Source organism: Paramisgurnus dabryanus, chromosome 16, assembly GCF_030506205.2.
Source record: "Paramisgurnus dabryanus chromosome 16, PD_genome_1.1, whole genome shotgun sequence".
NCBI classification, from domain to species: Eukaryota; Metazoa; Chordata; class Actinopteri; order Cypriniformes; family Cobitidae; genus Paramisgurnus; species Paramisgurnus dabryanus.
In genome coordinates this window covers 29,453,929-29,470,437 of record NC_133352.1, presented here as the reverse complement: position 1 = coordinate 29,470,437, position 16,509 = coordinate 29,453,929, and the positions used below count along the sequence as shown (strand labels likewise).

The window sequence follows — 16,509 nt, the reverse complement described above, 5'->3', positions numbered from 1 at the left end:
TGGGCATCCTGGTGCCGTGGGCAAAATGTGTTTTTTTCTGCTGGTCAGACAGACTACAAAAAGCATACATTTCATTAGTAGCAACTTATTTTTACTTACTTTCTTTCTTCATTTATTTATTTTCACGCTATTCCAGCATCTATGGCTATATTCATGGTGAGAACTGGTTAATCCACACACAAGTTGATCCTATTTTTTATTTATGTTATTAAAATATATATTGTAATTTCCCTTTTATTGTAATAGTGTTCACAACAAAAGTTTATTTTAATAGGATATGTATGTGCAATAATAACTGGATATTATAGAGATGTAAATGTAACTTCATACAAAACATTACTTAATTGCTTAATTTCTTTTACAGATTCTAATAAATACATTTAAGTCTAAAATTCTAACAATTTCAACAAAACCTCATCTACATCTGCCAAATAATATGAAATAAATTCAAAACACCAACATTCAATCATTAAAATTCATCTTAATAATGTTATGTCATTCTCCATATTGAAAAGTAGGACACAAGGAGCCACACATTCCATAACAAAAAACACACAATCAATATATTCCCAGCTTACATACAGACGAACCGGCCGTCCCCCGCCCACATCGACCATATCATCTTCCTGTGCACTTACCGTAATATCCGCAAAATCGACATGCCTCTTTCTCAGTCTGAATAAGCCGGAAAACTGATTCACCTGTGTCCTAACACATGCCCCCAATATCGGTCGGCTGACACCGCTGTTGCTTTCAGCTGGACTTCAGCCTGGAATCAGTACGGTACTGGAGGTTGTTGTGTCTGCGCATCTGGTGTTCTGTGTCTACGTGTGAGAGAAAGAGAGAGAGAGAGAAAGAAAGTGAAAAACTGAATATTCAGAGTCAACTCTCAACCTACACGACAAATGCAACCCGGACGTACAGCACGTTGCCTGTTAATGTATAGAAAATGCCCACATATAGCAAAAACTTCAACAATATTGCTCACGTAATGAGTAAACTCAGAAACAATACTCAAACAGGATCCTCGTGCAAAAAAGTTTGTGTCCTACTTCTCAAATTGGGCTCCATAATTTCCTCATTTGACTAAAAGAGTCTACGATTGCTTTTTAGTTGTTTGCTGGTGAATTTTTTATGCATTTTAAGGGAACTGTACATATAGATAAATCATTAAGATAAAAAGGGAAAAAAATTAACTGCCCTTAAAATCTGATCAGCACTGATTCTTCAAACAAAAGCACGCCTACAGCACAGCTCAAAAGACACGAGTTCAACGTGCTACACTAAAAAATTATATTTTGAAAGGTTGTTGGTTTTGCTTAAGCAGTATAGTTTAATGATACACATTTGTTTTAATCCACATATGTTTTTCATTTAAACACAATTGCAATGCATACTGGCATAGATAGGTAGCTCTTTGACATAACTTAAAGGAAAGCACCACAGTTTTTCAATATTTTACTATGTTCTTACCTCAGCTTAGATGAATTAATACATACCTATCTTTTTTTAAATGCGTGCACTTTTAAAGGGATAGTTCGGCTAAAAATGATATTAAACCCATAATTTACTCACCCCCAAGCTGTCCGAGTTGCATATGTCCATCGTTTTTCAGACAAACACATTTTTGGATATTTTAGAAAATGTTTTAGATCTTTCAGTTGATTAAATGTAATGTTACGGGGCCACGACCTTCAAGTCCAAGAAAATGTGCGTCCATCCTTTACAAAATAAATCCAAACGGCTCCAGGATGATAAACAAAGGTCTTCTGAGGGTAATCCGCGCAGTGTTGTTGTAGAAGTATCCATATTTAAAACTTTATTAACGTAAATAACTACCTTCCGGTAGCGCCGCCATCTTAGATGCGTCCGCATTTAGGATGAGAGCTTACGCAGCCTACGGAGGCTACTCTGCTGCTGCTCTGTGCCCCCGCCCTCCGAATTTGTCATACGTCGCTAATAATACGATGAGTCTAAGATGGCGGCGCTACCGGAAGGTATTTATTTTCATTAATAAAGTTTTAAATATGGATATTTCTACAACAACACTGCGGATTACCCTCAGAAGACCTTTGTTTATCATCCTGGAGCCGTTTGGATTTAATTTGTTAAGGATGGACGCACTTTTTTTGGACTTGAAGGTCGTGGACCCCGTAACATTTAATCAACTGAAAGATCTAAAACATTTTCTAAAATATCCGAAAATGTGTTTGTCTGAAAAACGATGGACATATGCAACTCGGACAGCTTGGGGGTGAGTAAATTATGGGTTTAATATCATTTTTGGCCGAACTATCCTTTTAATCTTTGTCGGCGCTTCTTGAATGTGTTAGCATTCTTTAAATAGGGAAAACATGGAAGTGTTTGGTGGCTTCTAAATTCATCCCTGTTTGGAGCCCTAGGAATGAATGGGGCTAGGCTAAATGCTAACACATTCACAACACGCTGTACAAAGATTAAATGTGCATGCATTGAAAAAAGATAGGTATGCATTAATTTGTCTAAGTTGAGGTAATAACATAGTAAAAAATTGAAAAACAGTGGTGTTTTCCTTTAAACTTTTCTTTTTGAAAATACTCAACTCAGTTAAGAAGCTTAACTGCTTGCTCAGTTTACTTAATTAAAATTAGTTACTTAATTTACTTAATTAATTTGTGTAGGGACAACATCAATCATTTTCGTTGACTAACTGAAACTATGCAGATGATTGAGTTCCCAGCATGCTTTGCTCTTATGACAAATGAAAACAGTAAATGTTAAATTAAGTACTAAAATGTGTGTTTTTAACCAAGATGAAAGTTATGGGGACATGTTATTGTTTTTTATTCTGTAATGTTGAAATTTAGAAGTTTTCTGTTATGTATGTCAGTTTTGGGGGGTTACCATAGTGGTGAAGTGGGAGTGTTTCACTTAGGTTCAGGTCGAGCATGTTTATACCATTTTGGTATGTATGCAGCTTTACTCAATGAGTAAATCATGTGCAAATTCATGCATTAAACTCACTGGTGCTTCCTGAAAGAACAATTTCCATGGCTTATGTTGAGATAAATAAATTAAATTGTGTTAAGTTAGACCAACATGCCTAAATGTTTGAGAGCTTTTTTACATTCAGGGTTCCCACACCTTAGTTAAAGGAGCAGTATATAGGATTGTGGCCAAAACTGATATTGCAATCACAAAACTTGTGGCTAAAACTGGTACTGCAATCACACAACTGGTGGCCAATACACAACATGACAACATAAATGATTTCTTAATGTCTAGTGACATATCAGGGCCATTTTATGATTCATTGATAAACATTTCTTACATACTGTTCCTTTAACTTCAAATTCAAGGACCTTTCAAGGACTTTCCAATACCCTCAAATTCAGGGACTAAATGTGGGGACACATTTCAAGTGAGAGCAAGGTTACATCGTGTTATGGCAAGGGAGACGCAGCGTTTCGTTCTCTTCTCAGCGAACAACAGTTACATACGTAACCCGAGACGTTTTCATGTGTCAAACACAACTATGCAAAAAAGCATTTTGGTATGAATCAACATTCACATACAGAAGATATAAGCATTTAAAGTGAACAGTTTAGCATGTTTGCTTAAAACGTCTAGAATTTTTATGATATTATCCTACACTACACAGGGAATATTATGGATTTTTTTTCCAGAAAACGTCTTGCATAAAATAGATTCAAGCACTTTCAATGACCTGTATCTACAGTCTTGTTCAAAATAATAGCAGTACAATGTGACTAACCAGAATAATCAAGGTTTTTAGTATATTTTTTATTGCTACGTGGCAAACAAGTTACCAGTAGGTTCAGTAGATTCTCAGAAAACAAACAAGACCCAGCATTCATGATATGCACGCTCTTAAGGCTGTGCAATTGGGCAATTAGTTGAAAGGGGTGTGTTCAAAAAAACAGCAGTGTCTACCTTTGACTGTACAAACTCAAAACTATTTTGTACAAACATTTTTTTTTCTGGGATTCTCTGGATTCAATCCTGTGAATCACTAAACTAATATTTAGTTGTATGACCACAGTTTTTTAAAACTGCTTGACATCTGTGTGGCATGGAGTCAACCAACTTGTGGCACCTCTCAGCTGTTATTCCACTCCATGATTCTTTAACAACATTCCACAATTCATTCACATTTCTTGGTTTTGCTTCAGAAACAGCATTTTTGATATCACCCCACAAGTTCTCAATTGGATTAAGGTCTGGAGATTGGGCTGGCCACTCCATAACATTAATTTTGTTGGTTTGGAACCAAGACTTTGCCCGTTTACTAGTGTGTTTTGGGTCATTGTCTTGTTGAAACAACCATTTCAAGGGCATGTCCTCTTCAGCATAGGGCAACATGACCTCTTCAAGTATTTTAACATATGCAAACTGATCCATGATCCCTGGTATGCGATAAATAGGCCCAACACCATAGTAGGAGAAACATGCCCATATCATGATGCTTGCACCTCCATGCTTTACTGTCTTCACTGTGTACTGTGGCTTGAATTCAGAGTTTGGGGGTCGTCTCACAAACTGCCTGTGGCCCTTGGACCCAAAAAGAACAATTTTACTCTCATCAGTCCACAAAATGTTCCTCCATTTCTCTTTAGGCCAGTTGATGTGTTCTTTGGCAAATTGTAACCTCTTCTGCACATGCCTTTTTTTAACAGAGGGACTTTGCGGGGGATTCTTGAAAATAGATTAGCTTCACACAGACGTCTTCTAACTGTCACAGTACTTACAGGTAACTCCAGACTGTCTTTGATCATCCTGGAGGTGATCATTGGCTGAGCCTTTGCCATTCTGGTTATTCTTCTATCCATTTTGATTGTTGTCTTCCGTTTTCTTCCACGTCTCTCTGGTTTTGCTCTCCATTTTAAGGCATTGGAGATCATTTTAGCTCAACAGCCTATCATTTTTTGCACCTCTTTATAGGTTTTCCCCTATATTCAACTTTTTAATCAAAGTACGCTGTTCTTCTGAACAATGTCTTGAACGACCCATTTTCCTCAGCTTTCAAATGCATGTTGAACAAGTGTTGGCTTCATCCTTAAATAGGGGCCACCTGATTCACACCTGTTTCTTCACAAAATTGATGACCTCAGTGATGGAATGCCACACTGCTATTTTTTTGAACACACCCCTTTCAACTAATTCAACTAATTGCCCAATTGCACAGCCTTAAGAGCGTGCATATCATGAATGCTGGGTCTCATTTGTTTTCTGAGAATCTACTGAACCTACTGGTAACTTGTTTGACACGCAGCAATAAAAAAATATACTAAAAACCTTGATTATTCTGGTTAGTCACATTGTACTGCTATTATTTTGAACAAGACTGTATATATGACTATTTTTAAAAACTTCCCAGGGCCTTAAATTGTTTCCCCCAGATTCACAAACTTTCAAGGATTTTAAGGACCCGTGGGAACACTGTACATTAACCCTGTATATCCATATGTATTTTAAATATTAAAGGGGACATTTCACAAGACTTTTTAAAGGTGTCAAATAAATCTTTGGTGTCCCCAGAGTACATATGTGAAGCTTTAGCTTAAAACAGCATAGATAATTTATTATACCATGTTAAAATTGCCACTTTAGGTGTAAGCAAAAATGTGCCGTTTTGGGTGTGTCTTTTTAAATGCAAATGAGCTGATCTCTGCACTAAATAGAAGTGTCATGCTTGGATAGTGCAGATTAAGGGGGTGTTATTATAATAAAATCCCCTTCTGACATCACAAGGGGAGTAAGCTTTCAATGACCTATTTTTTCACACTTGCAGAGAATGGTTTACCAAAACTAAGTTACTGTGTTGATCTTTTTCACATTTTCTAGGTTTATAGAAGCACTGGGGACCCAATTACAACACTTAAACATGGAAAATGTCAGATTTTCATGATATGTCCCCTTTAAAAAAAAAAATTTTCTTGCAGAGATTTGGAGATGTTGATTCATGCCTTTGTGTTTTTAAGACTTCATTTATTGATGTTTTACTTATGGCTGTACAGTACAACGTCCTGTTGTTTAAATAGTGCTTTAGAAATAAACTAAACTTAATGCTCTTGTGTAACAGAAAACAGAATAACTGAGCTGTTAAATAAAGTGTCTGATAATAACTAACTTAAATCAGTAAAAAGTCAGTATGGAAATGTAAAAACAGATATTTATTATATTTTTAAAAGATGTATCATGACAATTATTTATATCTTAAAAAAGGAAGCCACATTTAATCATACTATGCTTTAACGAACATGTTTTGAGCGCATACAAGAAAATGTTTAACAGAATCATTTGTGCATTTTTTCATAAACATACTGTCATTCATTTACAAAATTTAAGCATAGTTGTCATGTAAAGATGATTTTATATATGAGCATTTTCACATGTGTTTACCACACACACAAACAGATCCAAGATAAATTTTGTTTTACTTCAAGCTTGAACATTAATAGTGTTGGTTTGGGTATCATTTAAGTAACTTTGTCTTTGATATTAATTCTAATATTTGTGGGTGAAATAAAATAATAATTTAAACAGTTAAAGAACTTTTAAAGTTATTAAAGTGGATTATTTGTTCTAAGGTTACTAAAACCTTTGACTTTTGCTTTTAGAAATATTGGCAAATCTGAACATAGTTTGAGATTTTGTTAGCAGACATTAATGTGTAGATGAATCAAACAAACAATATTTAAATTGAACAATAATAAAATAAAAAATTGTAGTTGCCTTTTGATTTTTATTTCAGATTGGTAAATGACCTGTGCTATACACTACTGTATATCGATTCACACCTGTAAAAACCATAATGTGACTCAGTGTGTCTTAAGTGTGAGTCAATTTGTTTGTGAACAGCTGTTTTGTGTTGTTGGCCAAGAAATACTTTAATGAATCAGTAACCCACCTCATTATCAGACTGCAAACCACCTCCACAAACACAACTGAATAACAACAAGCCATGAAATCAATTCAAGTTTTTCAGAAATTTAGCAAGACCTTATAAAAGAGAAGAAAGAGGGAAATGCATGTTGGCTTTGTTAATAACAAATTGAAGAAGAGACGCTGATATTTAAATCAGGTTATGCTTCATAACTTTGTTTAAACAGAAAAACAGTGAGTAAGAATTCTGTTCAGAATTTTGCTTGGTTTCATTTTATAAATGGAAATATGACAACAGAAACTGACTCATAACTCAAAATATCTAAGTTATGGTTGATCTTTGATCACCGTAGGGCCTTTCCCACTTTGAAGTGAACTTTCTTGATTTTTATCAAAATACATATTTTCCTCAGATGATTTTTGAGCGTTACATTGAGTGTTGAGTCATTTGAAAGGTGTGTCTGATTTCAAGGTTTGTTTAAACGGTTAAAATAGAGGAAAATTTTCATTTTCCTTCAATGGAAAACATTGCGCATCAGTTTTAAGGCGAACAACAAATCTGTTTTTGCCTCACATACAAACACTGTCTAACTACTCTAGATTTAGCTTCCACTGTGTCACATCATTGCTGTATGCAAATAATAGAAAAGAGTTTGGGACTTTTGAGAAGTTAGTCATCAAAAAAGGTAAAATTATGGAAAAAGGGAAATTGCTATATTTTTATTTTATAATTACAACAAACATCCTGATAGAAAACACAGCAATTTGTTGCTTTGATTAGATGCAAACAAACTAAGATTTAATACCACAAAATCAATTTTTTTAAAATAAAATGTATCCGTGTGAATAAATAAGCTTTCAATTGATGTACGGTTTATTAGGATAGGACGATATTTGGCTATTTGAAAATATTGAATCTGAGGGTACAAAATAAATATTGAGAAAATTATCTAAAGTTGTCCAAATAAAATACTTAGCAACTGCATCCACTCACAAAAATAACGTTTTGATATATTTATGTTAGGAAATATACAAAATATCTTCATGAAACATTATCGTTTTCGATCATGATTTTTTTCAAACATAAAAGATTCATACGTTTCAATCTTGCTTTTTTCTTTTATGGGCAATTTCAGTGCTGGATGTACAGTGGAAGTCCTTATATGGGCACTTTACCTGTGTTTGCGTTTTGCTGGAAATCGTTGCGTAAGTGCATATAATGTAAATGACATGAACACATAGGGAATCATAAGTTAATAAAATAAAGTTTTGTGTATGTCATTGACCGTGACTCACTCCACCCACGGTACACCTCCAGGGGCCTGTTTTTTTTTTGGGAAAATAGTAGTACAGCTTATCTGTCTTTTATAAATCTGATAAAACTGAAGACTCTTTGAAGATATGAATGAAGTAATACTACTCTACAGGTACTCAAGATTAAAATCAGATACGGAGAAACACTTTGTGTTATGTGTTCTAATTATTTTTTTGCATCTACAAAAATCTATAATTTTGACTCATACAATGTATTGTTGGCTACTGCTACACTCTTAAAACGAATGTGTTAAAATAACACATCTTGTGTCTAGTTAAGGAAAACACATCTATTGTTATTCCTTTATATTATTTGAACTAGAAATTTATACGAAATGACACATAATGTGTTAAATAGGATAACACAAAACTTCCTATTCCTATTTTAACACTGCTGGGTTATTATAAACCTTGGTTGTTTAACAACAACCCAACATTGGGTCATTTTAACCCATTATGTGTTCTGTCCAATCTTTACCCATTATGGGTCAAAAATAACCTAGCCTAGACCCTAGAGTCAGGGTCACAAATGTTTACATTTTCAGATGGAAGAAGGAAAGGTGAAGATGAAGATGTCCTGTTTATGTCTAAATGTAACTATTCACTATTTGAGATTATTACAAATATTCGACACTTCTTGCTCCCGTGTGGCTCATTGGTCGAGGTCATTGTGTTAACAGTGCAAAAGGTCACTTGTTCAAACCCAAATATCACACATAAACTGTAAAAAGTGAATAGTTGGATCAACTTAAAAAATTACTTAAATTGGTAACATCTAAAAAAAAGTTTAGTTTATGCAACTTAAAATTTCAGTTTAGGTGAAAATTTTAAGTTGAATAAACTTACATTTTTAGGTTTTACCAATTGAATTAACTTTTTACTCACTTTTTACAGGTATTGATAAAAATTATACCTTGTAATGCACTGCAAGTCTGCCAAATCTATTAATGCAAATGTTGCATAATTGTTAGATGTATCTGTCCATCTCTAGAAGAAATAGGCCTTATCCTCAGATGTTTAAGATATTTAAACATTGCCAATAATGTGTCTAATAATATTTCTTTATTGTCTGAATCATTGCTTCCCACATCTAGACGAGAAGAAATGGACATGACGTGACAAAACAGAGAAAGGATCGAGGACAGAGGTTGAGAAATAAAGGGGGTTTTTGACATTCAATGAAAGTCATTTCAGTTATTACAATAAGTTAATACATTATGATGAAAGAATGACAAAAATTTACTTTTTTAACACGCACCAATATCGCATAATACCACATGTTAATTTCCTGTTGATTTGGATCATCGGCAGATGACATCTGCATCCGCAATATGTTTTTGTGAGAAACATTTTTGAGCCTGTCTGTGAAGTTCAAGCTAAAGTCTCAAAATCTGATGATGAGATTTGGAGCAGCAACGTTTGATTTTAATCTTTAAAATGATCTTACTCAGTCAAAAAAAAAATTATATATTCGAAAAATGCTATTTACATTATGTAAATCACAGAATAATGATTTCATATGGGTTTTCACATGCATGCAAGGTGACATTTTGGTTGTGTTTTTTCATGACAATCATATAACAACGTCAGACTCTAAAAATCTAAATCAGTGACATCAAAAACCGAATATGTAAAATTATCTTGGCTGTGTTTTAACCCCAGCCCTAATATCTCTTCTCACACCTCCAACACTTTTTGGGTTTTACATCATCAGCCACAGATACCGTCAATCTGCCCAGCTCACAAACGCACACCAATGCAATAAACTTACTTTATTTGGAATATTATAAGTTGCAATCATGCAATGACTCGCTATTTTAACTTTAGATACCCCCTACCCACATAGCATTTTGCTTTCCAGGTGAAGGGAAATCATTCAGTTCTTGACATAACTGAAAGAGGAAACTTCTGAATCATTTCATTTTCACCTGAACGCTTCCATGATCACCGAGAGGTAAACTGAAGGAATCCCCAGTACGGCTTCATCCACGGCCCCGGGGGTCACTGAGGGCCTTCCCCTGCTGTGGTGTCACTATGACATCTAACAACCGTCACCCACAACTTCCTTTTCAATGCCACCAGACTCTTCTGATTGGCCGGAGGAGGGGTTGTTTCACATGCCCATGCACATGACCTCACTTCCTGTTCTATGATGCGTACAAGCGATCGGGCCTTTCAAAGCGTGTCACGATACTGTGAAACTGGCCCCTGATACCGCAGTCGTGTGCATGCTAAACACGTCACGCCATTCGTTCTCATCCACATCCCAACATCTTTCTGTCATTTATCTGAGATAATGTCTTTTCCATCAGCCAAAGGATTGGTTGGATACTACAGTGAGCTATTCTTATCTCACAAGATGAACAGTACATTCAACTTCCTGTTTTTCTCCATAATCAATATGGTTTGTGGGTAAGGCCACAAAGCAAAAAGCACCTTTGTCATAACCATTTGTACTTGTAGTCTCTCTTTCACACACACACACACACAAACAGTGCCGATGCTGATTCATATTGAGAAAAGGAACTGACAGCATTTTGTAGTTTCCTGCCAAGTGTGCAGAAAGTCTGGGTCAGGTTCATGCACACACACAAACACGCATGCACACAAACAGAAACACACACGACGCATCCGTACACCCCCGCGCACGCGCCTCTCGATTACATCTTTCTCGATTGACAGTCGTGACGAAGGCCAGTGGAAAAGAAAAAAGTCATTACCCACTGTCCGTCCCTCTAGATTTCCAATCTCCACAAACAAGCGGTTTTCCTGGGTCCCCAAGGATTCTTATATAAAGGTGAATCTCTACCTGTTGACAGTATGAAGGACAAACAAAGCTGCAATAGAGAAAGCAAAGAGCTGAAAGATGAAGACATTTATTTGCATTCTGTTCGCAGTGACGTGTTGGGTCGTAGCGACGGCTGAAGATTCTCCGACCGTCCTGACGCTCAACAAAGCTATGAATGAACTCAAGAAGATAAAGGAATGGAGCAAAGGACAGGTATGATGATTTCTGATGCTCTGCCGATGGCTTAAAAATACATCACTGTGTTTATTTACACATTTACACTGAGCGTCCTGAACGATACTGACTGATGGGTTCTTTTTGTGTTTGTGTTTTATCTAAAAAAGGACAATAATATGCAGATCCACTCGCCTACTGTCAATGATATAGAGGTAAGAAAAAGTTAACCGACTGTTTTTTAAACAAGGTCTGGATGATGTGTTGTACTTTGGCTTTTTAATTGGCGACCACAATTTACTGCCGTAGGTTTATTGATTCGTAGCGGTTGTTGCATGATTCAGTGAATTGGAACAGGATTTAACTCATTGTTACACAGCCCACCTTAAATAACAGCCTGGTTTCGCTCGAACGTCTTAATCTGCAGAAACGCATTCAAACCACGACTGAACGATTTACATTTCATAATATGTGGGTGGATTTCATTCAAACAATCTGTGTTTCAATGAAAGCTAAACTCTATGGAGAAACAAACCTTTTAACTTCATTTTAGTCATAGTTTTCCTTACAAGCAACTCCTTTCTTTGCATCATTTTGCAAAGGGAGACGGTCGCTTCGTCGCTTTGTTTAGGTGAAATCTGATGAGTGATGTGAAAAATACTGCAGTCTACTTTTTAGAAAACATCTGAAGGGTTAAATGAAACTTTTTCTGATTTCGCAAAAGACAACATGTATGTTCATTATCTAAAGTTCTGCAAAACACTGAAAAAAATGGTTTCTGTTAAAAGCAGAACAGGAAGTTGAGATGTATAGATATTTACATCTAGTACTGACAGAAGAAAGAGAGAGAGAGAGAGAGAGAGAGAGAGAGAGACAGATTTTTGTTCTTATTCTTTTTTTATTTTTATAACTTACTATTTTACTTTAAATGTTGGAATCTATACTTTGTATTATTTTTATTTACTTTTATTTGCACTATTTGTACACAGCGAGCTGCAAATGCTTTGGCAATACATTCATTTTTAAATATTCATCTTTCTGTTGTTTGTTTATCTGAACAGGACTGCTGTATTGCATCTGCTCTCAAATGTTTTCGATCCAAAGTGATTGACATTCCTGTCAATGACAAGGTGAAGATGTCACAGATATGGATCAACAGGAATCTAGGCAAAACATTAATTGTGAGTGGATGTAAATTATAAATTATATTTTGTGTATTTGCATCCAGATGTCAAAAACAATTGTTCATCTTGTAATTGCAATGTTTTACACTTTTAGAGAGCATTAAACATTTTGACAATGAGTTAACAATAAGTGTAGTCTGTAAAGCCATGTTTACAAGTTTTCTAATATGTGTTGATTCTTGTTTGTAAAGGTTAAGAGTGTGTCCAGTTGCAGTCGAGAAGAGACAGAGGTGAGAAACAAAGCAACTGCTGAATACAAACATATTGTAAAAAGATCCATTACAGAATTTAATATACAAGTCCATTGTTTTGACATGCATGTATAACGCTGTGTTTCAGAAAGCCCAGTGCAAAGCATGTGACTCGTACCCCCTGGTTCACAGACATAAGTTTTTAGAGAACTTTCACACTCTCTTGCAAAAGGTTAGTGCAATGCAGAACTTAATTTTATTTTTTATTTTTATAAAACCACATGTCTTTGCAACTCTGATATATTACTAATATATGTAATGCAATGCTTTGGATAAACAAATCTACAGAATGCATACACCCATTAAGAATGACTGCATCATTATGACATCATTAAATCCAATTCACCTGCTAAGACCTGGTATGTTCACATATGTGGACATCACTTTTTTTGCACCATAATACTTAATTTTGTGTAACTGGAACCTGTTGGACAATTGTACTGCTTCATGTTCAATGAAAAAAATTTGGTTATATTTATTGGTTCTTCCTAGCCCCAAATAGCTGGAAGAAATCTAAAATGCAAGCCAAACCAAAGCTATAGGACTATTTGTCCAATAATGATGATGCAATGAAAAAACTCAACTGAAATGAAACGTAACCCATGTTGTCGTGAGATTCAACCGTGCGGTGTATTGCTTTGGTTTTACCGGTAATAAAAACTGATAGATTTTACTTAGCATGTTCTGCAATGAGCAAAAATATCAAACAGTGAGTAACGTCCCACTTTCTTCTTTCTCTAGATCTTCGTCAGACTGCAATAGAGATGAGTACAATGAGAAAGTGTACATGACACTACCACAGCAGAGTCCCCCAACTGCGCCGCTGCTCTGAGATCCTGCCTTTCTATTTATTACTTATTTATTGAACATTTTCGTGTTTATTTTGAGATCCGTTGCATTTTCGTGTTTTATTAAGAGATCTGTTATAGGACAGCTGGCTGAACAGTAATGCAGATGTTTTTAAGTTAACTTAAACGGCTTCAATTTTGTCAAATGAGAAGTTTGTCGCACCACCTTGTGTTGAGATCATCAAACTGCTGTTTTAATAATGTGACTGTTCCTGGAAAGAAACTTTAGGGTGGTTTCCCTACCGAAGATTAAGATAAAAGATAAAAAGTGCTTTTTAGTTGAAATGTGACCCTGTCTTTGAAATCCAGGGTAAAGTCTTATAATCCAATGCATCAAAGCTTGATTTTACATTGATCTTACTCAGTCAATATTAAATATATCAAGGTTATATTTTCACAGAATGTTGCAGGATAATTTTAAGTAGAAAACAGTAAATTACAAAAAAAAAAGACTTTAGCTGGGTTTTCACAGGCTGGGCCACTATTTTCACGGTTATGTATCTTGACAATACATTATATTTTTAATGTCTGTCAGGAAAGGCACTTTTATAGATCAGATAAACACTGATATCTCACATTGAGATGTATGTATTGTGTTTTGGATGGTATTTATTTAAAAATAAAATTATTTTTTACATTTGTAAAATGTCTGTGACTGTTATTTGGGGTGGACATAAGTGTCCCAAAACTACACTGCAAAAATGACTTTCTTACTTAGTGTTTTTGTCTTGTTTTCAGTAGAAATATCTAAAAATTCTTAAATCAAGATGTATTTTCTTGATGAGCAAAATGACTTAAGAAATTAAGTCTAGTTTTCAGATAAAACTGTACAATTTAAGTAAATTTGTGCGTAAAACAAGCAAAAATATCTGCCAATGGGGTGAGGGAAAAAATCTTGAAATAAATTTTCTTTTTTCTTAAACATTTAATTCAAGCTAAATTTTCTCACCCCATTGGCAGATATTTTTGCTTGCTTTAAGCACAAATTCACTTAAAATGTATATTTTTTGTCTAAAAATTAGACTTATTTTCCTACGTCATTTTGCTCATCAAGAAAATACATCTTGATTTAAGAATTTTTAGATATTTATTCTGAAAACAAGACAAAAATACTAAGTAAGAAAGTTTTTGCATTTTTGCAGTACATGAAGTGTTTTATAACCAGAACATTATTTGTAGTTAAATCTTTACATTTTTATCAGTATGTGTCTTCCCAAGGAATCAAACCCATGGTTGTGTGTTGCTAACACTATGCTACCATTTGAGCTATGGACCACAAAACCTTCTTGAAGGGATAGTTCACCCAAAAATGAAAATTTGTTCATCATTTACTCACTCTCATGTTGTTACAAACCTGTATAAATGTCTTTGTTCTGATGAACATGAAGGAAGATATTTTGAGGATTGTTTATAACCAATCTGATCAGAGGCCCCATTGAGTTTCATAAGAATATTATGGAGGTGAATTTGTTTCACGAATGAATTGGTTGCAAACATTCCTCAAAATATCTTCCGACTAGTTGTTCGCAATATTTAAAAAGCTTATTAAATTGTGAGGCAGGGTTAAAAGGATAGTTGACCAAAAATTAAAATTCTGTCATTGTTTACTCATCCTCATGTTGTTGTTACAAACCTGCATACATTTATTTGTTCTACTAAACACAAAGAAAGATAATTGTAACGAAGCAGAAAACAGAAGCACCATTGACTTCCATAGTCTACTAATATGGAAGTCAATTGGGCTTAAAAACAGTTTGGTTTAGGGAGTGATAGCGAATAATCGCAATTAATCTATACCAGAATATAAGTTTTTGTTAACATTATATATGTGTGTGTGAACTGTGTATAATAATTCTGTATATATAAATATGCATGCACACATGCATGTATAATTTTAAGAAAAATTATTTATATATTTTAAAAATGTATATATTAAAGGTATAGCGCAAGATTTTCTGTTCTTGTTTTTTTTCTTCAGAGGCCTTTCTCTTCTAGTCATGCAATTCATAGACACTTTTTCTCTTGCGAACCTCAGACATTAAAAAACACGGTGAGAAAGCAAGCTTCAATGAATGGCTGAAGCCGTAGCCAACCACACATATACACCTGAAAGTGCGCATGTGCAGAAAACAAACCTAGGGACGAGCATGTACGACTGCCTTTTGTCAACATATCATCAAAATGATTAACAACTGGGATGACCAATAGTCTTGATGCTCCACCCAGAAAAAGAAAATCTTCCGCTATACCTTTAAGTATTTATATTTATATATAATATAAATTATACATAAATATACACATGTAAACATTTGTTAAATATTATATGCATGTGTGTGCATTTATCTATACAGTTATTATACACAGTTCACACATATGATGTAAACAAAAACTTTTATTCTGCTATAAATCGTTATGCATCCCTAGTTTGGTTACAAACATTGCTCAAAATATCTTCCTATGTGTTTAGCAGAACAAATTTTTTTATACAGGTTTGTAACAACATAAGGGTGAGAAAATTATGACAGAATTTAAATTTTTGGGCCAACTATCCCTTTAAAAACGTAAAGTTGCAGCTGCATACCTCTCAACTGTGCATCTAAACACAACTTAAACAAAAGTACAAGTAAATATTTTTTTAAAGATTATCAGTCATGAACAGAATAGTGTGAGGAGGTAACCATAGCAACAGATGCCAGCTATAGTGACATCTATAAGCATCAGTTTTCATTGACAAACCACTGTCCTTATTTATTTAAATATCACAAGTATGTCACAAAAAAGGTTTAGTGTTTTTAAAGTTCCGAATCCATCTCATAATATTTAGCTAAGTTATTTAGTTCCCCCCTAGTGGACTGAGCTGACAATCAAAACTGTCAAACAAGATCAGCAGACAGCAAGACAAATTTGACTAATTTCTAACTTTATAGCGTTTAACTTCATTTTACATTGCTAACAATGAATCAACATTATCACAATTTATCAATTATCATTACAAATAACCCAAATTCTTCAAAGATATGATTATATACCGTAAATCTACAGTAGGCTACAGGATGTGAGGGCAG

General features: G+C 34.6%; 2 protein-coding genes across 2 annotated transcripts in view; one reads left to right on the top strand and one right to left on the bottom strand.

Moving 5' to 3' along the window:
• Positions 1-16,509, bottom strand: part of bbs12 (Bardet-Biedl syndrome 12) — a 65,603-nt gene that overhangs the window by 17,544 nt on the left and 31,550 nt on the right. Inside the window, exon 2 of the mRNA XM_065274837.2 lies at positions 639-824. The gene's annotated coding sequence lies outside the window, so the exon portion shown is untranslated. The remainder of the gene's footprint in view (positions 1-638; positions 825-16,509) is intronic.
• On the top strand, positions 9,532-14,040 carry il21 (interleukin 21). Its single transcript, XM_065270858.2, has 6 exons — positions 9,532-11,200; positions 11,332-11,376; positions 12,223-12,342; positions 12,537-12,575; positions 12,685-12,768; positions 13,338-14,040. The coding sequence occupies exons 1-6, from the start codon at positions 11,066-11,068 to the stop codon at positions 13,356-13,358; spliced, it is 444 nt and encodes a 147-aa protein (XP_065126930.1). The 5' UTR covers positions 9,532-11,065; the 3' UTR covers positions 13,359-14,040.

What these genes read in the sequence shown, in the direction of transcription:
- il21 (XM_065270858.2), top strand. Translation starts at nt 11,066, where the DNA reads ATGAAGACATTTATTTGCATTCTGTTCGCAGTGACGTGTTGGGTCGTA. An exon ending in AGGAATGGAGCAAAGGACAG is followed by an intron (nt 11,201 to 11,331) that starts GTATGATGATTT and finishes TATCTAAAAAAG; the next exon opens with GACAATAATATGCAGATCCA. An exon ending in TTCACACTCTCTTGCAAAAG is followed by an intron (nt 12,769 to 13,337) that starts GTTAGTGCAATG and finishes TTCTTTCTCTAG; the next exon opens with ATCTTCGTCAGACTGCAATA.